This window comes from Mirounga angustirostris, unplaced genomic scaffold (genome assembly GCF_029215605.1).
Source record: "Mirounga angustirostris isolate CCGP_5_RB_7025 unplaced genomic scaffold, mMirAng1.0.hap1 SCAF_15, whole genome shotgun sequence".
Classification (NCBI taxonomy): domain Eukaryota; kingdom Metazoa; phylum Chordata; class Mammalia; order Carnivora; family Phocidae; genus Mirounga; species Mirounga angustirostris.
The window spans coordinates 66,703,920-66,728,559 of NW_026991723.1; the positions used below are offsets into that span (position 1 = coordinate 66,703,920).

General features: G+C 37.3%; 1 protein-coding gene across 2 annotated transcripts; it reads left to right on the plus strand.

Moving 5' to 3' along the window:
- Positions 1-1,374: 1,374 nt before the first annotated feature.
- Positions 1,375-9,163, plus strand: LOC123849409 (olfactory receptor 13C8). 2 transcript variants are annotated; one of them, XM_045882000.1, is made up of 2 exons: positions 1,378-2,306; positions 9,148-9,163. In XM_045882000.1, exons 1-2 carry the CDS (start codon positions 1,378-1,380, stop codon positions 9,161-9,163), a joined length of 945 nt encoding a protein of 314 aa, XP_045737956.1. The 2 variants fall into 2 exon arrangements, with proteins under 2 accessions (XP_045737957.1, XP_045737956.1); XM_045882001.1 differs by lacking the exon at positions 9,148-9,163 and having other exon boundaries at positions 1,375-2,337.
- Positions 9,164-24,640: the final 15,477 nt, after the last annotated feature.

The following is a 24,640-nucleotide window of genomic DNA, read 5'->3' on the forward strand; positions in this document are numbered from 1 at the left end:
ACCAGTGTAACTTCAATCAGAGAAAATTCCTTCTTTGTTTTACATACTATGCTTCTGTATAAATTTGGTTTGCTAAAATGTAATGACTACATATCACTGGCTTAGTTAAATGTGTACATTTTGAATGAAAGCACTATTATTACAGTTGATCCCTAAGTGATAGTCCTTATATGAGGGGAAAATAAACAAGTGGAGCCTACAATACATAACATTATGTGTCTCTGTGATAAAATTGGCTTTTTAAGTACTTTTAATTTATTTCTATTAAAAAACATTTATTTGAACACATAAAAAACAGTTACGTGGACACATATTTCAGCACTGTATTGAGGTAGTTACTGGAGTAATATAAAGATGTGTCCCTCTCTTCTTCAGTGAGGCCACTGTCCTCAATGAGGCTATGTGCAGATATGTTACCAGCAGACCAAAAGGAGCTCTAAAAAGAGATTGGATTAAACAGGACTGCATTGTAATTTTGATGGGCCCTGAACACTTCTGCCTTCATGGGTCCTTTCTTCCATGAAATAATATTAAAAGTTATATTTTAAATCTGCTTTGATATAAAGATAAATATACTAGTATTATATACTAAAGGTCAAAAGTTTATTGTGTTATTCAGATTTTAAAAGAAATAAAAACATTTTCATAGGCTTCTAACAGTATGGTAGGCCTACTGTGCCTAGTGCATAAGTTGGCCCTGCAACCATGGGCCAAAAATTCAAATACATATACAATCCCATCAGGTATTATAAATGAGTGAAATCAACTGAGAATAACATCTTAATTGGCAACTAATATTCACCTCCAGTGACAAGCAGATAAGAGAGAGAGGAGGGTAATCTCGTGGAATGGAGAACATGCTTCAAATCCAATGGGCAAGTTGTAACGGAGCTCCATGATGGAAATAGGTCTAATGATTTTAAATATTATAATTTATTTGAAGACAAGCTGAAAATATAGATTTGTATACCATATCTCCTGCTTGTAAAATGTTGACCTCTAATTCAAATTTAAAACACAGTGCAGAATACTGTCAAACAAAACACATCTCTCTGTTGCATCCAGACTATAGACCACTGATCTGCAGTCAATATGTTAAGAGGCAGAATTAGTAGGAATGGAAATAACCTGGTTTCAGATCCAAATGTCCTATAATCAAATGTACTCTCTCTTAACCCTGAGAAAAATCAGGTTAGGATTCCTGCTCTAGTGGCCTGGGCTTACAGTGAGAAATCTGCCCCAGAGTTATACATCCAAATATAGAACTGCAGTAACAGAGAATATGATTCTTAAAAGAGGTAGCTCTTGCAGATACTGTATTAATAAATTTCTGTTCTACCATCCATAGAGTGCTGTTCAAGAAAGGGTATATGTAATATGGAAAGGACCAATGATTCCACGTTGACAGAATTTGTCTTTGTTGGGCTTTCTGCCCACCCAAAGGTCCGGACAGTTTTCTTTGTGCTAGTTTTGTGGATGTACCAGATGATCCTTCTGGGAAACGGAGTCCTTATCTCAGTAATCATCTTTGATTCTCACTTGCACACCCCCATGTATTTCTTCCTCTGTAATCTTTCCTTCCTGGACATTTGTTACACAAGCTCCTCTGTCCCACTAATTCTTGACAACTTTCTGACAGTAAGGAAAAAGGTTTCCTTCTCTGGGTGCATGGTTCAAATGTTTCTCTCCTTTGCCATGGGGGCCACAGAGTGTGTGCTTCTAGGCATGATGGCACTTGATCGCTATGTAGCCATCTGCTACCCACTGAGATATCCTGTCATCATGAGCAAAAATACCTACGTGCCCATGGCAGCTGGGTCCTGGGTCATTGGGCTTGTTGACTCAGTGGTGCAGACATCTCTCGCAATGCAGTTACCATTCTGTGCTAATAATGTCATTAACCATTTTGTCTGTGAAATTCTGGCTATCCTAAAACTAGCCTGTGCTGATATTTCAATCAATGTGATCAGCATGGCAGGGTCAAATCTGATTGTTCTGGTTATTCCACTGCTAGTAATTTCTATCTCTTACATTTTTATTGTCACCACTGTTCTGAGGATCCCTTCCACTGAAGGAAAATGTAAGGCCTTCTCCACTTGCTCAGCCCACCTAACAGTAGTGATTATATTCTATGGAACCATCTTCTTCATGTATGCAAAGCCCAAATCTAAAAGCTCTGTTGGTGCCGATAATCAAGACATCATTGAAGCCCTCATCTCTCTCTTCTATGGAGTAATGACTCCCATGCTCAATCCTCTCATCTATAGTCTGAGGAACAAGGATGTAAAGGCTGCTGTGAAGAACATGCTGGGTAGAAGAAACTCTGATGGAACCTGATTACTGATTTACACTATGTGACTGAGTATCCAAAGCTGCTGCAGACACAAAATTTGAAAAGAGAAAATTACCACGTGAAAACCAATTAACCACATGGAATTCAGTATCATCTGACAGAAATATTTTGGTGGCTGTTGTTACTATCAGCTTTTTGTTTTAACTACAGAAATAAAACATGCTTGTGGTTTTAAAAAATACTATTATGGAAATTCAAAATGTTGAAAAACTCTTAAGAAGCCCCAGCAAAATATAGTCACTCTTAAACCTTTAGAAAGTAATACAGGCAAAATGTGTACTAAAAACACCTGAAACTAATATAACACTGTATGTTAACTAACTGGAATTAAAATAAAAACTTATAAAAAAAACATAATAATAATGAAATGGAAATATATAATAAGGAAGAAGTAAATGCTCAGTAAAAAAAAAAGTGTATTAAAAATACTCTGTAACTTGGGGGCACCTGGGTGGCTCAGTCGTTAAGCGTCTGCCTTTGGCTCAGGTCATGATCCCAGGGTCTTGGGATCGAGCCCCACATCAGACTCCCAGCTCGGCGGGAAGCCTGCTTCTCCCTCACCCACTCCCCCTGCTTGTGTTCCCTCTCTCGCTGTGTCTCTCTCTGTCAATTAAATAAATAAATAAAATCTTTAAAAAAAATACTCTGTAACCTAAAATAAGTACATTTTAATTAATTATGCAAAAAGAATATTAATTGGAACATGGCATATTATATATTCATTTTAATTTATTCACTTCTTTACTGTTTGTGTCCACCCTATAAGCTCTATGAGAATAAGAACTTGTCTGTTTATTACCCTGCTGCATCCCACAGACCCAGAATAGATCCTGGCACATAATGCTTGATAAATATAAATATTTATTTTAATAAATAAATGAACTGTGTCTTGTTAAAGAGTAGGAATGTATGTCTATCATATCTGAGGTAACAAAGCTTATTCAAAAAGAAAGCTGATTCAATGTAATATTTTCAAAATATACTGGCTTTGAAATATGAACTCCCCTAATAGTTAAAATAATACCTTTTAGTTTCTACGTGATGTGTATTATGATGTAGAGGAAGAGGTTTTGTTAACTAGCTACCATAACTTATCTGGATTTGGTATATAATGAGACTAAGGTAACTAAAAGAGTCCCCTGGTAATGCATCCTAAGTTTTAACATAATAAAATGAAGGTGACATGGTAGCCCAGTTCCTCTTGGACTTTGACAAGAGACCAGGTGGTAATGGGAACTACTTTCCTACTCTGCATTGGATCACATAGCTCTTAAGCAGTAAGAGAACTAGACAGAACTGGTAATTGCAATAAAAGGATAAGAAGTAACAAAAGAAAAAGAGTCAAATCACTCAATAAACTAAAGAGCTATAGGGTTTTGGTGTTGGCAATAAGACAAAAATGGGCCAAAACCGAGATGATCTCTAATGATTAAAGAGTATAGCCATATGGAGCAGTGCCAATGTGAGGACAGAAGCCCCATTTCCATGGAAGCAACTGAGTCACCTGTATCAATAGAAGAAAGCATTCCTTTTATCTAGCCCTTTGAAGAGTCTGTGGGATTTGAAATGGAACACAAGTCTAAAGTAAGACTATAACTACTAAATTCTAAGAGTAAGCCCATAATATCTTCCTTTCTTGTGAATGGGTAATTAAAGTTACTTCATAAGATTAATTCATGCACAGTACTAAATAGTGCCTGGAACATCCTAAACATCCAATAAACATTGATTGTTTTATTAGAACTAGTGTTGAGTGAACTTCAATAGGTCAGAAAGCTTTGAGCAGGAGCAAGGTTTTCATCCTTATTTTTTATGGAGTAATTTTAATGCTATTAAACTACAGTCTCTCAACTTCAAATCCATTTTCTATGCTCCATTTTGTGTTAGGATTGGGTTACTGAAAACCAATTTCTCCTTTGCTAGCTAGCTTCTGTTAAATTCTTCCCAAAGAGTTACTGGAGAATGGAAGGCTGGCTGATGACAAGGGCTTTGAGCGTCCCTACTTGTTGCTTGTTCCTGTCAGCATCACTCCAGCTATGGGTCTTCACCATGACAATGGCAGCTCCTTAGCTGCTTCCACTATTGGTTTCAGTTTTTAATTTTTCTCTATAACCCAGAATCAGTAGCCTACCAGTGCCACCTCCTCAGAGGTTTGATTCTGTCACTCAGCTTTTACTTCTGGAAAATGAATCTTCATATCAAGTGCTTAGTCTGCCTTGAGGTATCTTTAAAGGCAGTAAAATAGGCAATTCACTGCTTGAGAAATGTAGTGAATCAGATAGAGCATAAACAATATATTTGGTCAGACTATGACTTCCATACACAAATAAATAAGAAGGTACTGGGCAAGACATTTGTCTTTCTTCTACAGTTGGTTTCTTCTTTCTAAAAATGTAGATTATGAAAGTCTCTTTAGTATACTCTAAAATAACATAGCAATAGTCATATACTCTGTGAAAGGAGAACCTTGAGTGGTTCACCAACACTAAGATACTTGTGAGAAAGGATAAACTTAGGACTTTGAGAAAAAGAAATGTGAGTATAACTCTTTTCTTTTTTTCTCACCAATGAAATCTTGTCATTTGCAATGACATGGATAGAGCTAGAGAGTATAATGCTAAGTGAAATAAGTCAGTCAGAGAAAGAAAAAAACATATGCTTTCACTCAGATGTGGAATTTAAGAAACAAAAAAAAATGAGCAAAGAGGGGAAAAAAGAGAGAGAGAGGCAAACCAAGAAACAGACTCTTGAGTATACAGAACAAACCAATAGTTACCAGAGGGGAGACTGGTTGGGGAATGGGTTAAATAGGTGATTGGGACTAAGGACTTCACTTGTGATGAGCACTAGGTAATGCATGGATGTGCTGAATCACTATATTGTACACCTGAATCTAATATAACATTGTATGTTAACTGTATTGGGATTAAGATTTTTAAAAAGAAGAAATAAATTTAAACAAATGCTAAAATAATAATAAAATAAAATTTATCAAATGTAGAATAAAGTTTTTTGAGGGAAATGCTTTACTTAAATTCTGATAGGAAACGTGGCTAGAGAAAGAAGGAAACAAAAAGAAAAGGAAGATAAGGATACAGAGCTATCTAAGTAATTTGAATGCAAAGCCAATGTGCAAGCCATTGTGCTATATATTCACATGTTATTATTTCTTACTAAATCTTCACAATAATCATGGAAAGTATATCTTCTTGCTCTTAATTTATAGATGAATAGACTAAGACACATAGAAGTTAAGATCACACAGATTCTAAGTGGGAAAGCTAGTTTTCAAACCAGTCTTGACTATAAAAACATCTATTTCCTTTACTGCCTACTGGTCAGAAGGGAGATATTTTGAAGTCCAGTTGCATCTGAATCAGGAAAGTTAATCCAAAGATATTAGAGGGCAAAAAAGTTAAGATATCCTAATTGGATTTATCCTTGGAATTTCTCTAAAGCTGTTAACAGTATATACAGGTGAATTCAGGGGCCCATGATGATCAAGTCTTCAATGATTTCGGGAAAGGCCATGAATAAGAGTGCATAATACTTTGACTTTGTCTTGAGCCCAGTATTGCATCCTCCTCCTTAGAAACTCATTGATTCCTATACTTAAGGTAATAGATGATATCACCAGGAACCAAGTGTTTCAACCAAGCAGAAAACTGCTGAATAAACGTAGGGTCATGAGTTTTTAGTCTGATGCACTTTAGGGAAGATGAATTTTTAGGGCACAAGAATTTTTTGTTTATCAAGGGAGGCAGAAAACATTAATGGAGAGAATACTGAATATGTAAACTATTTAGCTTTGAATCTCACCTCCACATCTACTTAATTAATCTATTAGCTATGCAAGTAGTTTAACTTCTCTGAACCTCAGTTTTCTCATTTGTTGTAAAAATTAAATGTATCAGCTTATTCACCCAAATTTTGCAGCACTTACCTGACTCTAGAGAAAGGGTCTCAGTTTGAAAAACCAAGGAGCCAGAGGAATAGGGAGAGTTCGACTATAACCAGGTTTGCTTGTGGTGATTATGGATCACCAGACTGATGGCATCTAGCCAGGATATAAAGCAAATTTAAACACCAATGATCGTGTTTGCTGCTGTAGATGGTGTGACTCTTGACACAAATATTACAGGTAATGTCTTTACAATATGAGAAAAATCAGGGCAGTCATTACTAACTATATCCCAAATTTTAGGGAAGAAAGAAGTAAAACTACTGAAAGGAGGGCAAGTAAGCTGCCCAAGAGGTAGAAAGAGAGGCATGGCTATGTAGTGTCACAGAGCACAAAAGGGAGAGTCTCAATAAGTTTAAAAGGGACTGTCGCAACTCTAAGAAAAGAAAATGGAAATTCAGACATTGGCAATATTAGAGATATTAATGCAGAGAAGAGGGACTATGACCCACTTGGTTCAGGAATGGTTTCTGTAGGGCAGACTGGAGAGTCACCAGTGGTACATCCAAATTTGTGATAGGATCAGTAGGACCCTAAACAAAGATGAAAGTGTGATACTTTTACTGAGCCAAGATAGGAAATTCTTGTAACTATCCCTGGACAACTTCCATGAGGTTTCTAGAAAACTGGGAAAAGGAAGGAAGAGCCCTCTTTCCTGTTGCAGATTATTTAAAAATGAAGCAACCACTTCAGTGACTAATGTTTACTGTAGCTCAGGAACAAGAATACCTTAAATATCATTTATGTTGCATATATATTTAATCTTCATAAAAACCTGAAAATATACATATCTTATAAAATAATGTGTAGTCCAAAAAAAAATTATACAAATTGCCCTAGGTCCTACAGGTAGGTAGTGGCACAGTGGGGACTGGAGCACAACTAAACAGACTGCAAATTTCATACACTTCTCATCACCCCATCATGTATTTCAATGTTTTAACTGCTAGAAGACCTTCCTATCTATCTCTCTAGCAAATACACAAAGGACAATTTCCAGCACTATATGACCTCTAATTATTTAAACATGAGGGTTCCAAAGAGGCCAATCGACCTAGGAAGACATTGTTTCTTTTTTACTTGTTATCTCACACCCTGGTAATCTCTTCCCACAGGAATATAAAACACAGTCTCATATTTACACCTGAGCAGGAAACTACATCTCAGAGGACATCATTAAAAGTTGACTGACCTACTTCTATCTGATTGCAAGGTACAAATAGGTTACATTGGGATGGGATCCCATGCTTGCAACAGTCTAAAAGTCAAGCTTGTTAAAGCTTGTAACTTTTCAACAACACTCTTCCCACCACAAGTTTTCTGGAGGGAATCTGGGACTGTTCCTAAGAGATTCATTTCTCCTCCTTAGTTACAACTAAACAGTAAAGAAAAGAGTATATGAGATCATCACGTGGAAAATTCTAAAAGTGGAATCATTTTATTCTGTGAAGAAAAAGCATTCCTCGATGCATTGCCATCACCAAGTTATTAATAAAATATAATTAGACAAGGTAAAGAATAAATATTCTAATAAAAACATTGAGTTAGGGTCAGAAGTGATAAACTAATGGGAATGGGATATTATAGCACATATATTTTGTTTAGTTACATAGAATTAAAGAGATTTGCCACAGTCCTCACTCCTCCATATTGCTTTAGACCCAGTTTGCTTTACTCAAGTATAATCATTGCATAGCAGTGAAGATGTTTGAATTTGTAACTCCCAAGAGACATGAAGTCATGCAGACAGTCCATTTTCATCCTGGGAAATTAATTGAAGACCCATATAATTAATGTTATGATTTTTTTAATCTTTTTTTTGTTTGAAAAATAGAATTTTTTTTTGTTTGAAAATAGAATGATCTAACTTTTGAAATAAAGAGTACCTTTTCTCCAATAGTCACATAAATCCAGGACAACCATAGGGCAGGACACTATAATGGAGAATCCTGAAGCACCTAGAGTAGGATTCAATAAGTACTAAGATTTTTCTCTAACTCAGAATTTACATAATCTATAATGACATCTAAATATGGCACAAGTGCTCAGCTCAGGACCAATAAAGTGAAAATGGCAAAAAAACAAAGAATGGTAAATAAAAAAATCATACTAATCAGCACACCTTTGTAACAGGACTATTCATCACATCAATTCAGAATCACTGAGGAATAATCATGACTACCCTCAAAGAGCAACCTGTTCTCCTAGGGTACTTTTGGGGGATACACATGAACAAATTATTTGTTCATCTGCAACTAGATATGTGAACATCCATGACTGAAATTTTAATATGCAAAATTCCCAAGGTTTTTAAGAGTAGCAATATGATATATATTCATGAGATCATCAACAGAGAGAATATCTGTACTGAATATAACACAAATGTATTAATACTACCTAGCACCCAACAAATAAAAATTTATCAGTATCTGTCCCTTTGGCATCTGGTGGCATTGGACATAGGAATCTGCAGTGAGAAGGGAATTGGGCCATGCTCACCTGCCGACTCTTGTTTCCTGTCAACCCTGCTCTCACCCACTCCCACTCCACACAAAGCTCCAGAAGGAATGAAAGTGCTATCTGGCTGCAATTGAAACTCTCACATATGAGCATGGGAATGCCAGACTTGACCCTTGAAAGTATGAGCCCTACTTCTTCCAAATGTATTACCTTTACTTTTATAGGAAAACTGCTGTATGTGAAAGTAGAGAACATGTAGTCAGATGGCAATATCATCTCTCATTTTCAGACAAATTTCACTGTCTAGAAAGTAATCCTCACAAGATATCAAGTTGTAGCCATTTCCCAGTTTGACTATGGATGTTAAACTAAGTCCTGACAAGAGATGATACTCAAAAAATATTTAATAAGTAAGGCATAGGCTACAACAAATCAGAACAGAAACCCAGCTGGAAGCATATTAGGCTATAAGCAGAGTAGTAGTTTGATCTGTATCACATTTTAAGAAGATCCACCATGCTATCTGGAGAATATATTGAAGGGCAGCAGAGTGAAAGCTGAGAAGCCAGTTAGGAGCTGTGGCAGAAATGCCATGTTAAGCAAGAGCTCGTGACTTGTCTAAGCTGTGCATTACTGATCTTCGTGTCTCCCATGGCTTTTTGGTCTTCCAAAGTGCCTGTTGAGTTAAATTGACTTGAATACACTTATCAAGAAAAATAAGCCTCCTCTAATTTAGATGGAGTTATCTTAAATCATTTGTCAAGGTTTTGTGTAATCAAATTCAAAAAGTTATATAATTTTGTCTCACACAAGCAATCTGTATTTTCCCCAACTCATAAAAAAATAGATTCCATTCTTTGGTGGCAGTGATTCACTTTGATGCTCTTTCTATTGATTTTTATAGCTTCATATTGAGGCAGAATGATCATACGTCTGTTTTATTTACCAAAACCTACTGAGAGTGATTATTTGTAGCATCAACATTAGGCAAACTATACTCAGATTCACTGACTCATAATCAAATACAATGATGCTCTGTCTTCTATGGAGTACCTATTAGATACCAAAAACCATGAAAAGTACTTTTTATCACCTAACAGCCTAACAATGTAGTTATAACACTCACTTTACAACTCAAATAACTTACTCAAGGTCAACAAGCTACAAGTCAGGAAACTGAGGTCCTAACACATGTGTATCCAACTCCAAAGTAAAATGCTTTCTATAATAGAAAAATGCATATTTAAAGTCATTGATATAATTAAAATAGCAAGCACTTTTCCTGAGTACCTAGTATGAATCCATAACTATATTAGGTTCTTCAAATGCATTGCCTCATTAATTCTCAGAATAATAATATCAGGTAGGAATTTTTAAGTTCCTTATTTTACAGACATGGAACCTAGGGTTAGAGAGGTGTAGTGACCTCACTGAGGTCATAGAGGTAGTACTTGACAAAACTGGACTGTCTAACTCCAGAATCCAAGGTTCTCAACCACCTCACTCTCTGCCTCCTAAATTGCAGAAAATACTTCGCTCCTGTAGAATCAGGCAAAACCAGTAACCAGAATATAATACATAGGAGAGGTCCTTATTTATCACAAAGAGCCTCATAATCCTAAAATATTCTCTTCAGTAATACATGTTCTTAATTATTTTAACCAAACACATGGGGAATGGCTGAAGGAACAAAGAATTGTAGCCTGGTGCAAGAAAGACTCAGAGGGAGGCAGCTCAAGATGATGGCATAGGAAGACCCTCAATTTACTTCCTCCCATAGACACTACAAACCTATAGCTACATATGACATAACTCCCTCTGAAAAAGACCTGAAAACTAGCTGAACACCTCCTCCAGAACAAAAGATAAGAGGGCCTCATCGAGATAGGAGAGGCAGAGATGTGGTCTCACCAAAAATCTTACCATCTCTCTGCATCTGTGTTGTGACCCACAACCAGGAGACCAGGAGAGATGTTACAAATATAAAGTTTCTCCCTGAGAAGCAAGTGTTTGTGCCCCACATTAGGCATCTTAACTCTTGGGAACTGCAAGAGAAAAATGAGCTCCCAAAACATCTGTCTTTGAAAATCAGTGGGGCTTATATCCAGGAGAACCATAGGGCTGTAGGGAAATGACACTGCTTTTAAAGGGCTTATGCACAGACTTGCTTGCCCTAGGACCCAGCACAAAAGGAGCAGTTGGAAAAGCACCTAGACCAAATGCGAAGGAGATTCATTTACTAATCTTACAGTGTCTTCCAGAGGAGCAGGAGCCTATTAGGACTCTCTCAGGAACACAGGCACTGGTGGACCTCAATCTTGCCAACACTGGTGCTTGCACTGCAATTTTTACACTCTTCCACTAACCAGCTAGTGCTGTGGGTGGACCCGGTCCCTGTGACAAGCACCCCACATCCATGCTTCCCCCACAGCCCCAGTAAAGCCAGTGGGTGTGCATAGCCCACAGAAGGACAACCTTTATGTGCCTGGCTCTGGTGGCCAGAAAGGATTGCATTTCTGGGCCCCATGGGTTTGAAACAATTGGAGAGACAGTTCTTGGCAGGCTACCACCTCCAGAGTACTGCACAGACAGAAGGCCAAAATACACTCCCAGTCTTCCTGTGAAAAAGGCCTATTTACTTGTCCTGGAGCTTCAGCCTAAGGGGCAGGCTTCAAGATGACCACACATCTAGAGGCTACAGAAGTACTCTCAGGAAACATAGGCCAGGAAGTGCCATCTTTGTATTCTCCCTTGGCCTTGCTACAACTTGCCAGTACCTCCCAGAAAGGAGCTCATACACTTGCCTGGAGCCCTCGTTTGTGCAACTGTCTCCAAGGAGACACCTCCAGATCACCTGGTCTGAAGGTCAGCAGAGTTTATAACTGCTATCCCATAGGACTGTATATATTTGTGTAATTTAAGCATGCTACCGGAGAGTCTAGGTTCCAGTCAGCCTGAAACTAGGGGCTGATTGGGATCCCTCCCTCTGGAACACTCAGAGGACTTGGCTCTCCCTCAACAATTTATTCTTGATAGATATCTTGATAGGTATCTATCAAGAATAAATCAGGCTGCTTAGACATTCACAAAAGTTTGAGAGACAACCAAGAGGTAGGGCAAGGTTAAACAAGAAGTTTCACCTCCTACACAAGGCCACTCCTTTAAGACTGGGAGAGATAGCTATTTCACCTTACCCATAGAAACAAATAAAGAGAGTCAAGCAAAATGAGGAGACAGAGGAATACATTCCAAATGAAAGAGCAAGATAAAACTACAGAAATAAACTGTAATGAAATAGAGATAAGTAATTTACTTGATAAAGAGTTCAAAATAATGTTCATAAAGATGCTCATCAAACTCAGGAGAAGAATGGATGAACATGACAAGAACTTCAACAAAGAGATGGAAAGTATGAGAAAGTACCAAACAGAAGTCACAGAGCTAAAGAATGCAAAAACTGAACTGAAAAATATACTAGAGAGATTCAATAGCAGACTAGACAAAGCAGAAGGAATCAATGATCTGGAAGACAAGACAGTGTAACTCCCTCAACAGAGCTGCAAAAACAAAAAGAGTTCTAAGAAGTGAACATGGGTTAAGGGACCTATAGTTCAACATAAAACAGAATAACATTCTCATTACAGAGGTACCAGAAGGAGAAGGGGGGGAAGAAAACTTATTTGAAGAAATAATGCTGAAAAATCCCCTAACTTGGGGAAGGAAACAGACATCCAGATAAAGGAAGCCCAGAAAGTTCCAAACAATACAAACCCAAAGAGATCCACACCAAAAAACATAATTAAATGTCAAGTTTTAAAGATAAGAGAGAATGTTAAAAGCAGCAAGAGGAAAAACAACTTGTTACATATGAGGGAAACTCCATTAGACTACCAGTATATTTCTCAGCAGAAACTTTGCAGGCCAGAAGGGAGTGGCATGATATATTCAAAGTGCTGAATGCAAAAAACTTCCACCAAGAATACACTACCTGCCAAGGTTATTCAGAATTGAGGAAAAGAGAGAGAGCTTTCCAGACAAACAAAAACTAAAGGAGTTCATCACTACTAAACTGGGCCAACAGGGGGCACCTGGATAGCTCAGTTGGCTAAGCTTCTGCCTTCGGCTCAGGTCATGATCCCAGGGTCCTGGAATCGAGCCCGGCATCAGGTTCCCTGCTCAGCAGGTAGCCTGCTTCTCCCTCTCCCTCCCCTGCTCGTGCTCTCTCTTTCTCACTATCTCTCTTTCTCAAATAAATATTTTTTTAAAAGGTTTTATCTATTTATTTGACAGAGAGAGACAGCAAGAGTGGGAACACAAGCAGGAATGGAAGAAGGAGAAGCAGGCTTCCTGCTGAGCAGGGAGCCCGATGTGGAGCTCAATCCCAGGATGCTGAGATCATGACCTGAGCCGAAGGCAGATGCTTAATGACTGAGCCACCCAGGTGCCCCATAAATAAAATCTTTTTAAAAAATAAAATAAACTGGGCCAACAAGAAATATTATAGGGATTCATTTAAGCTAAAAAGAAAGGACACTAATTAGTAAGAAGAAAACATATGAAAGTAAAAATCTCCCTAATAAGGATAAATATGTAGTAAACGTAGAGGAATAATCACTTATGTGTATGAAGGTTAAAAGGCAAAAGTAATAAAAATAACTATAATAAGAGATACACAAAATAAAAAGATGTGAGTGAAATGTGACATCAGAAACATGTAAAGGGAAAGTAGAAAGTAAAAGTGTGGAGTTTTAGAATGTATTCAAACTTAACTTGCTATCAACTTAAAATGAACTATTATATATATATAGCTATTCTATGTGAGCAACATGGAAACCACAAAGCAAAAGGCACTAGGTAGATACACAAAAGATAATGAGAAAGGACTCTAAGCATCACACTATAGAAAGTCACCAAACCAAAAGGGAAGAAACCAAGGGAAGATAGTAACAGAGAGGAACTACAAAACAACTAGAGAATGTTGACAAACTGGCAAGAAGTACACACTTATCAATAATTAAATGTGAATAATTTAAATGTAAATTTAAATTCTCCAATCAAAAAACACAGACCAGCTGAATGGTTAAATAAACAAGACCCATCCATATGCTGCCTATAAGAGACTCATGTCAGATATAATGACACATACAGACTGAAAGTGAAGGGATGGAAAAAGATGTTTCATGCAAATGGAAACCAATAGAAAGCTGGGGTAGCTATGGTTATATCAGACAAAATAGGCTTCTAATACAAAGACTATAATAAAAGACAAAGATAAGAATTACATAATGATAACGGGGTCATCCCAGCAGGAAGATATAGCACTTGTATATATTTATGTACCCCACATAGGAGCAACTAAATATATAAAGCAAATATTAACAGACCTAAGGGAGAAACTGATAGCAATAGCAAATATATATATATATATGGAACCACAAAAGATAACAATAGCAAATATATATATATATATATATGGAACCACAAAAGATTCTGAATAGCCAAGGCAATCTTAACAAAGAGAAAGCCTTCCCTTTCTCCACATCCTCGCCAACATTTGTTCTTTCCTGCCTTGTTAATTTTTGCCATTCTAACTGGTGTAAGGTGGTATCTCATTGTGGTTTTGATTTGTATTTCCCTGATGGCTACTGATGTTGAACATTTTTTCATGTGTTTGTTAGCCATTTCTTTGTCTTCTTTGGAGAAGTGACTGTTCATGTCATCTACCCATTTCTTGACTGGATTATTTGTTTTTTTGTGTGTTGAGTTTGAGTTCTTTATAGATCTTGGATACCAGCCCTTTATTTGTTATGTCATTTGCAAATATCTTCTCCCATTCTGTTGGCTGTCTCTTAGTTCTGCTGACTGTTTCCTTTGCTGTGGAGAAGCTTTGTACCTTGATGAAGTTCCAAAAGTTCATTTTTGCTTTTGTTTCCCTTGCCTTTGGAGACGCGTCTTGAAAGAAGTTGCTGTGGCTGATGTCAAAGAGGTTACTGCCTATGTTCTCCTCTAGGATTTTGATGGATTCCTGTTTCACATTTGGGTTTTCCATCCATTTTGTATTTATCTTTGTGTATGGTGTAAGAGAATGGTCTGGTTTCATTCTTCTGCATGTGGCTGTCCAATTTTCCCAGCACCATTTATTGAAAGCACTGGGTGTTATATGCAACTAATGAATTGTTGAACACTACATCAAAAACTAATGATGTACTATATGTTGGCTAATTGAACATAATAATAAAAAAGAACGAACAAAGGTGGAGGCATCATGCTCCCTAATTTCAAACTGTACTACAAAGGTATAGTACTCAAAACTTTATGGTATTGGCATAAAAACAGGAACATCAATCAATGAAGCAAGAATAAAAAGCCCAGAAATAAGCCCACGCATATATGGTCGATTAGTTCACAACAAAGTGGGCATGAATATACAATGGGGAAAGGACAGTCATTTAATAAATAGTGTTGAGAAATTAGAAAGCTAAATACAAAAGAATAAAACACAAAATTAATTCAAAATTTAAAGACTTCAATGAAAGGCCAGAAACCATGAAACTCCTAGAAATAAAAAGAGGCAGTAAGCTCCTTGACATCGATCTTGGTGATATTTTTATTTTTAATGAGACTCCAAAGGCAATGGTCACAAAAACAAAATTAAACAAATGGGACTACATCAAAGTAAAAGGCATCTGCACAGCAAAGGAAACCATCAACACAATAAAAAAAGCAATCTACCGAATGGGAGAAGATATTTGCAAATGATATATCCAATAAGGGGTTAGCATCTAAAATATATTTAAAAACTCATACAACTCAATATCAAAATAACAATCTAATTAAAAAAATGGGCAGAGGACTTGAACAGACATTTTTCCAAAGAAGACATACAGATGGCCAACAGGTATATGAAAATGCTCAACATCACTCATCATCAGAGCAATGTAAGTCAAAACCATGATGAGATATTATCTTACACCTGTTAGAATGCCTATCATCAAAAAGGACAAGAAAAGATAAGTGTTAGCAAGGATGTGGAGACAATGAAACCCTTGTGCACTGTTAGTACAGCCACCATGTAAAACAGTATGGAGGTTCCTTAAAAAATTAATAGAACTACTATATACATATTATCCAGCAATTCCACTTCTAGATATTTATCCAAAGAAAACAAAAACTCTAATTCACAAGATATATGCATCTGTAGGTTCAGGGCAGCTTCATTTACAATAGCTAACCTACTATATTAATGGAAGAATGGATAAAGATACACACACACACACACACACACACAGGAATACTACTCAACCATAAAAAATGAAATTTTGCCATTTGTGACAGCATGCATGGAACTTGAGGGTATTATGCTAAGTGAAATAAGTCAGACAACGAAAGAAAAATACTGCATAATTTCACTTATATGTGGAATCCAAAAAATAAAACAAATGAAAACAAAAAAACTCAGATATAGAAAACAGACTGATGCCAGAGGGCCAGGGTGAAGGGGGTGAAATAGGTGAAGGAGATCAAGAGGTACAAACTTCCAGTTATAAAATAAATAAGTCATAAGGATCTAATGTACAGCATGGTGACTATGGCCAATAATATTGTATTGAAAATTTGAAAGATGCTAAGAAAGTAAATCTTAAAAGTTCCCATCACAAGAAAAAAAACTGTAACTTTGTATGGCGATAGATAGTAACTAAGACTTACTGTGGTGATCATTTTTCATTGTATGCAAATGTCAAATCATTATGTTGTATACCTGAAACTAATCTTGTATATCAATTAACTTCAATAAAGAGAAAAAGACCCAGAAACAGCAATCTGAAAAAACGTGAAAAACTGTCATGGAAATGGAGTATATACTTTTTGCTGTTCCACAAGGAAAGATGAGCGAGACACACAGAGAGTTATATATACAGTTAAATGTGAAGAACTTTCTAATAATGAGGATTATTCAGAAATAACCTGTGTGGCTTTATAAAGTGCTCTAACCATCACTGGGTTTGGGGGCAGAAGTAAGAGAAACATCAACCATACTGTAAATGTGTTTCTGTCACCTCATAAGGTTTATAACTAAATTAATATAAAGATTATTTCCAGTTCTAAGATCCAACTCTAAATGAATTTTACTGTTTCACTAGAATGACTGTAATAGAGTATGCATTTAATTACTCTATCTCCCCTTTCATAATTCACTATTCATAATTCACTATGAAAGTTATTGAGATTATTCCAAAAAATAAATAAAATAAAAGGATCCCTTTTAAAGAATAAGTTACAATTATTATTTCAGCATTGTTTATAATAGTAAAAAATGAAAGCAAGACAAACGCCCATTATTTGAGAATAGATTAAATAAATCTTGAGACATAAATATAATGGACTACTATGTAGCCATTATAAACATGTGTTACCCAAGTATTTGATGATATGTGAAAAACTGTTTATGATATAATGTTAAGCATAAGAGGATGTAAATTACAGATAAAGATAGAAATTTTATGATCTATAATATGCTTCTCCTGTTCATCTTTAAAATATTTGAACCTATATTTCTGAACCTATATTTTTCTATCAGCTATGTCCAAGTTCATCTCAACATTGCCATAGTGCCAAGTCCATAAGAGCTGCTCAGTAAGTACTTGATGAATGAATAGGAGAGATTAATGAATGGGAGGGAATGAATAAGGGAAAGGTGTGACACATTTTTAATAAAGTATTTTGGGAAAAAAGTTAACATTTTTAAAATATCAATCTGTCCCATGCCTTAAACATAAAACATTGTAGTTACCATATGGATGAGACAGAAAAATATCAAGTCAAAAGAAAATTTAATTCATATTTTTTCAGGGATCTACGAAAATCTTACCTTAATGAAAATTAAAATAACAAGTCAAAAATAAGGAAAACCACAAGTTGGAAAAGTATTTGAAAAAATTTTGAAGAACAAAGTGTTAATCTATTAAGAATTCATACTAATTAAGAGGTAAACTATCAAAATACAAAGAGATAGTTAAGCAAAGGATGTGGAAGGACAGCCAAAGAGAAAATATAAGCAACAAATAAACATAGAGGGAATGTTGAATCTAACTGGAAATCATAAAAATGAAAAGCTAAAAGTAATGTTTTATACAGGCAGAAAAGAATAAACATGTTCTCTGGTTCCAGAAAATACATAAAAATTTGTCTATGGAAATACTTCAGTAGCACTGTAAAGTGTTAAGTTTTAGATTGGAAAAATAATTTTACATATCTACTAAGAATTCTCTCAATTCACGCACTTTCATTCTATAGTCTTAATCTCTAGAGATTTGCCTTAAATTCTGAATTTTCAGTAGAAGGAAAAGCAGATTAGATAACCTGATACATAGATATCAATAGTCATTACATCAAAATCACAAAAAAATTTGAGACAAATTAAAATATCCAGTAATGGACCCTTAACTCAATGGTCAACTAATCTTTGACAAGTCAGGAAAAAATATCCAATGGAAAAAAAGTCTCTTCAATAAGTGGTGCTGGGAAAATTGGACAGCTACATAGAGAAGAATGAAACTGGACCATTCCCTTACACTATACACAAAGATAAACTCTAAATGGATGAAAGACCTCAATGTGAGACAGGAATCCATCAAAATCCTAGAGGAGCACCTAGGCAGTAACCTCTTCGACATTGGCCACAGTGACTTCTTTCAAGACACGTCTCCAAAGGCAAGGGGAAAAAAAGCAAAAATGAACTTTTGGGACTTCATCAAGATAAAAAGCTTCTGCACAGCAAAGGAAACAGTCAACAAAACTAAGAGGCAGCCCACAGAATGGGAGAAGATATTTGCAAATGACATTAGAGATGCAGGGCTGATATCCAAGACCTATAAAGAACTTATCAAAATCAACACTCAAAAAACTAATAATCCAGTCAAAAAATGGGCAGAAGACATGAACAGACACTTCTCCAAAGAAGACATACAAATGGCTAACAGACATGAAAAAATGCTCAACGTCAGTAGCCATCAGGGAAATACAAATCAAAACCACCATGAGATACCACCTTACACCAGTCAGAATGGCAAAAATTAACAAAACAGGAAACAGCAAATGTTGGCGAGGATGTGGAGAAAGGGGAACCCTCTTATACTGCTGGTGGGAATGGAAGCTGGTACAGCCACTCTGGAAAACAGTATGGAGGTTCCTCAAGATGTTAAGAATAGAGCTACCCTACAACTCAGCAACTGCACTACTAGGTATTTACCCCCAAAGACTCAGATGTAGTGAAAAGAAGGGCCATATGCACCCCAATGTTCATAGCAGCAATGTCCACAATAGCCAAACTGTGGAAGGAACCGAGATGCCCTTCAACAGAGGAATGGATAAAGAAGATGTGGTACATTTATACAATAGAATATTACTCAGCCTTCAGAAAGGATAAATATGAAATGACAGATGTTGGCAGGGATGCAGAGAAAGGGGAACCCTCCTACACTGTTGGTGGGAATGCAAGCTGGTGCAGCCACTCTGGAAAACTGTATGGAGTTTCCTCAAAAAGTTGAAAATAGAGCTACCATATGATCCAGCAATTTCACTACTGGGTATTCACCCCAAAGATACAAAAGTAGAATCCGAAAGGGTACGTGCACCCCAATGTTTATAGCAGCAATGTCCACAATAGCCAAACTGTGGAAAGAGCCCAGATGTCCATCGACAGATGAATGGATAAAGAAGAAGTGGTATGTATATATATATACAATGGAATATTATGCAGCCATCAAAAGGAATGAGATCTTGCCATTTGCAATGACGTGGATGGAACTGGAGGGTATTATGCTGAGCGAAATAAGTCAAACAGAGAAAGACATGTATCATATGACCTCACTGATATGAGGAATTCTAAATCTCAGGAAACAAACTGAGGGTTGCTGGAGTGGGGGGTGGGGTGGGAGGGATGGGGTGACTGGGTGATAGACACTGGGGAGGGTATGTGCTCTGGTAAGCACTGTGAAGTGTGCAAGACTGTTGAATCTCAGATCTGTACCTCTGAAACAAATAATGCAATATATGTTAAGAAAAAAAAAAAGAAGATAGCAGAAGGGGAAGAATGAAGGGGGGGAAATCGGAAGGGTAGATGAACTATGAGAGACTATGGACTCTGAAAAACAAACTGGGGGTTCTAGAGGGGAGCAGGGTGGGAGGATGGGTTAGCCTGGTGATGGGTATTGAGGAGGGCACGTTCTCTTTGGAGCACTGGGTGTTATGCACAAATAATGAATCATGGAACACTGCATCTAAAACTAATGATGTAATGTATGGGGATTAACATAACAATAAAAAAATTTTTTTAATTCAAAAAAAAAAAAAAGAAAGGATAAATACCCACCATTTGCATCGACATGGATGGAACTGGAGGTGATTATGTTAAGTGAAGTAAGTCAAGCAGAGAAAAACAATTATCATAAGGTTTCACTCATATGTGGAACATAAGGAATTCTGTGGAGGACATAGGGGAAGGGAGGGAAAACCAAAGGGGGAGAAATCAGAGAGGGAGATGAACCATGAGAGACTATGGACCCCAGGAAACAATCTGAAGGTTTCAGAGGGGAGGAGGGTGGAGGAAGGGGGTAACAGGGTAATGGATATTGAGGAGGGCATGTGTTGTGATAAGCACTGGGTGTTATACTTAAATAATGAATCAATGAACACTATATCAAAAACTATGTACTATACATTGGCTAACTGAACATAATAAAGAAAAATAAACCATATCTATAAATTTAAAAATAAAATAAAGTAATTTAAAAAATGAAAAATAAAATATCCAGTAATATTAAAATTGTAGGCTAGATTATAGTAATTCCACTTAATGATATATTCTTCAAATGTTAAAAAGGAATATTAAAAAGACTATGAAAAATCACAAAACATGTTACTATAAAGTGGCAAATACCAATTAAAATTTATACTGTGATTTTACCAGTATAAAGAAAAATTATGTGGGGGGGAGGAGCAAGATGGCGGAGGAGTAGGAGACCTGGATTTTGTCTGGTTCCAGGAATTCAGCTGGATTCAGGGATCAAACCATTCTGAACACCTATGAACTCAACAGGAGATTGAAGAAAAGAATAGCAACAACTCTCTCAACAGAAAAGTGACCACTTAATGGAAGGTAGGACATGCGGAGAAGTGAATCCGAGGCGATATTGGAGAAGATAGATGGCAGGGGTAGGGAGCCTCCGTTGGCTGCTTCTGGCAAGTGACAGAGCCGCGGAGCACAAAATCAGAACTTTTAGAAGTCTGCTCCACTGAGGGACGTTGCTCCAGTGGCTAAGCGGGGGGTAGAACACTCGCTGGGACAGTGTGGTCTCAGGACCCTTGGGGTCACAGAAAGACCGGGGGTGCCTGAGTGTGGCAGAGCTCCCAGGTATTGGAGCATGGAAGCTGGCTGCAAAGATGGAGCCCAGACGCGGACTCTCAGCTCGGGTTGCCATAAACCGTGATCCATGGTACAGTTGGGCCACTGCTCTTCCAGCAGGGACCCAACAAGCAACAGATCCAGGGAGACTCTCCTTCCTCCCCCGGGAGGAGCGGCACGGGAGCTTGCCACAGGGATCTACTGGATTTGGAGACTGCACATGCAGTCGTGTGCCAGAGATAGAAACGCTCGGTAACAGGCCGGGTGAGCATGGGGTGCGGCCGGAGACTGGCGAGTTGGGAGTGATTGACTGCTTGTCTCTGGGGGCTCACTGAGGAGTGGAGCCCCGAGTTCTCAGCTCCTCAGGGTGCAGATTGGGAGGCCACCATTTTCACCCTCGTCCTCCAAAGCCAAACGGAAAGCTTTCAGGGAACAAAAGCTCCCGAGAGCAAACCCAAGCAGATTATGTAGCCCAGACCAGCAAGGACGGGGCAATTCTGCCTCCGGCAAAGACATTTGGGAACCATGGCAACAGGCCCCTGCCCCAGAAGATCAGCAAGAACAGCCAGCCAAGACCAAGTTTACCGATCAATGAGAATGGATGGAGAATCCCCTCCAGCGCTAGGGGAATACCGCACATAGAATTCATGGCTTTTTCCCCATGATTCTTTACTCTTTCAAAGTTAATTTTTTTAACTGTCTTTTTTTTTTTTTTTGAACTTTTCTTTTTCCATTTTTCAACCACATCTTATCAATCCCTTTTTTAAAAAATATTTTTTATTTTTCATTTTTAGAGTCCTATTCTATCCCTTCATGGTAGTTACCCTTATTTTTGGTATATATATATAAGTTGCTCTCTTTACAAAAAAAATTTTTTTTTAAGATTTTATTTATTTGACAGAGAGAGACACAGCGAGAGAGGGAACACAAGCAGGGGGAGTGGGAGAGGGAGAAGCAGGCTTCCCACCGAGCAGGGAGCCCGATGCGGGGCTCGATCCCAGGACCCTGGGATCATGACCTGAGCCGAAGGCAGACGCTTAATGACTGAGCCACCCATGCACTCCTCTCTTTACAAAATTTTGAGATACAGTTTCTTCTAACAGATCAAAATATATCCTAAGTCTCTAGTGTATGACTTTGTTCTAGTCTCCTGCCTGATCATATTCTCTCCCTTTTTTTTATCCTCTTCTTTCTTTTTTCAACCAACTTCTTATTTTATCAATTTCTTTTATAAAATCTTTTATAATTTTCATCTTTACAGTCATACTCCATCCCTTCATCGTATAAACCCTTATTTTTGTACATATATAAGTTTTTCTTTCTTTAAAAATTTGGGAGGCAGTTTCATTTAAAAGACCAAAATACACCCAAAATCTACTGTGTGGCACTGATCTATGCAGCAGCCTGATCATATTTGATCATATTCTGGGTTTTTTTTTTTCGGTTTGTTTTGTTTTTGTTTGTTTTTATCTTTATCTTTTTCGTTTTCGTTTTTCTTTCTTTCCCTTTCTTTTTCCCTGGTTTCAGTTCTTTTCTGATTTGTTTAGTGTATATTTTCTGGGGACGTTGGTACCCTGTTAACATTTTGTTCTCTCATTCATCTATTCTCCTCTGGACAAAATGACAAGACAGAAAAAATCACCTCAACAAAAGAACAAGAGGCAGTACTGACTGCCAGGGACCTAATCAATACGGACCTTAGTAAGATGTCTGAACTAGAGTTTTAGAATGATGATTTTAAAGATACTAGCTGGGCTTGAAAAAAGCATGGAAGATATTAGAGAAACCCTTTCTGGAGAAATAAAAGAACTAAAATCTAACCAAGTCGAAATAAAAAAGGCTATTAATGAGGTGCAATCAAAAACGGAGGCTCTAACTGCTAGGATAAATGAGGCAGAAGAGAAAATCAGTGATATGGAAGACAAAATGATGGCAAAAAAAGAAGCTGAGAAAAAGAGAGATAAACAACTACTGGATAACGAGGGCAGAATTTGAGAGATAAGTGATACCATAAGACGAAACAATATTAGAATAATTGGGATCCCAGAAGAAGAAAGAGACACAGGGGAAGAAGGTATACAGGAATAAATTAGAGCAGAGAACTTCCCTAATTTGGGGAAGGAAACAGGCATCAAAATCCAGGAGGTACAGAGAACCCCTCTCAAAATCAATAAAAATAGGTCAACACCCGATATCTAACAGCAAAACTTACGAGTCTCAGAGACAAAGAGAAAATCCTGAAAGCAGCTTGGGACAAGAGATCTGTAACCTACAAGGGTAGAAACATTAGATTGGCAACAGACCTATCCACAGAGACCTGGCAGGCCACAAAGGACTGGCAGGATATATTCAGAGCACTAAATGAAAAAAATATGCAGCCAAGAATACTATATCCAGCTAGGCTGTCACTGAAAATAGAAGGAGAGATAAAAAGCTTCCAGGACAAACAAAAACTAAAGGAATTTGCAAACACGAAACCAGCCCCACAAGAAATCTTGAAAGGGGTCCTCTAAGCAAAGAGAGACCCTAAAAGCAACATAGACCAGAAAGGAACATAGACAATATACAGTAATAGTCACCTTACAGGCAATACAGTGGCACTAAATTCCTATCTTTCAATAGTTACCCTGAATGTAAATGGGCTAAATGCCCCAATCAAAAGACACAGGCTATCAGATTGGATTAAAAACAAGACCCATCAATATCCTGTCTGCAAGAGACTCATTTTAGAACCAAAGACACCCCCAGATTGAAAGTGAGGGGGTGGAAAACCATTTACCATGCTAACGGACACCAAAAGAAAGCTGGGGTGGCAATCCTCATATCAGACAAATTAGATTTTAAACCAAAGACTGTAATAAGAGATGAGGAAGGACACTATATCCTACTTAAAGGGTCTATCCAACAAGAAGATCTAACAATTGTAAATATCTATGCCCCTAACATGGGAGCAGCCAATTATATAAGCCAATTAATAACAAAAGCAAAGAAACACATCAACAACAATACAATAATAGTGGGGGACTTTAACACCCACCTCACTGAAATGGACATATCATCTAAACAAAAGATCAACAAGGAAATAAAGACTTTAAATGACACACTGGACCAAATGGACTTCACAGACATATTCAGAATATTCCATCCCAAAGCAACAGAATACACATTCTTCTCTAGTGCCCATGGAACATTTTCCAGAATCGATCACATCCTAGGTCATAAATCAGGTCTCAACTGGTACCAAAAGATTGGGATCATTCCCTGCATATTTTCAGACCACAATGCTTTGAAACTAGAACTCAATCACAAGAGGAAAGTCGGAAAGAACTCAAATACATGGAGGCTAAAGAGCATCCTACTAAAGAATGAATGGGTCAACCAGAAAAGTAAAGAAGAATTTAAAAAAATACATGGAAACCAATGAAAATGAAAACACAACTGTTCAAAATCTTTGGGATTCAGC

Coding starts and splice junctions, on each gene's coding strand:
- LOC123849409 (XM_045882001.1), top strand. CDS start 1,378: ATGGAAAGGACCAATGATTCCACGTTGACAGAATTTGTCTTTGTTGGG.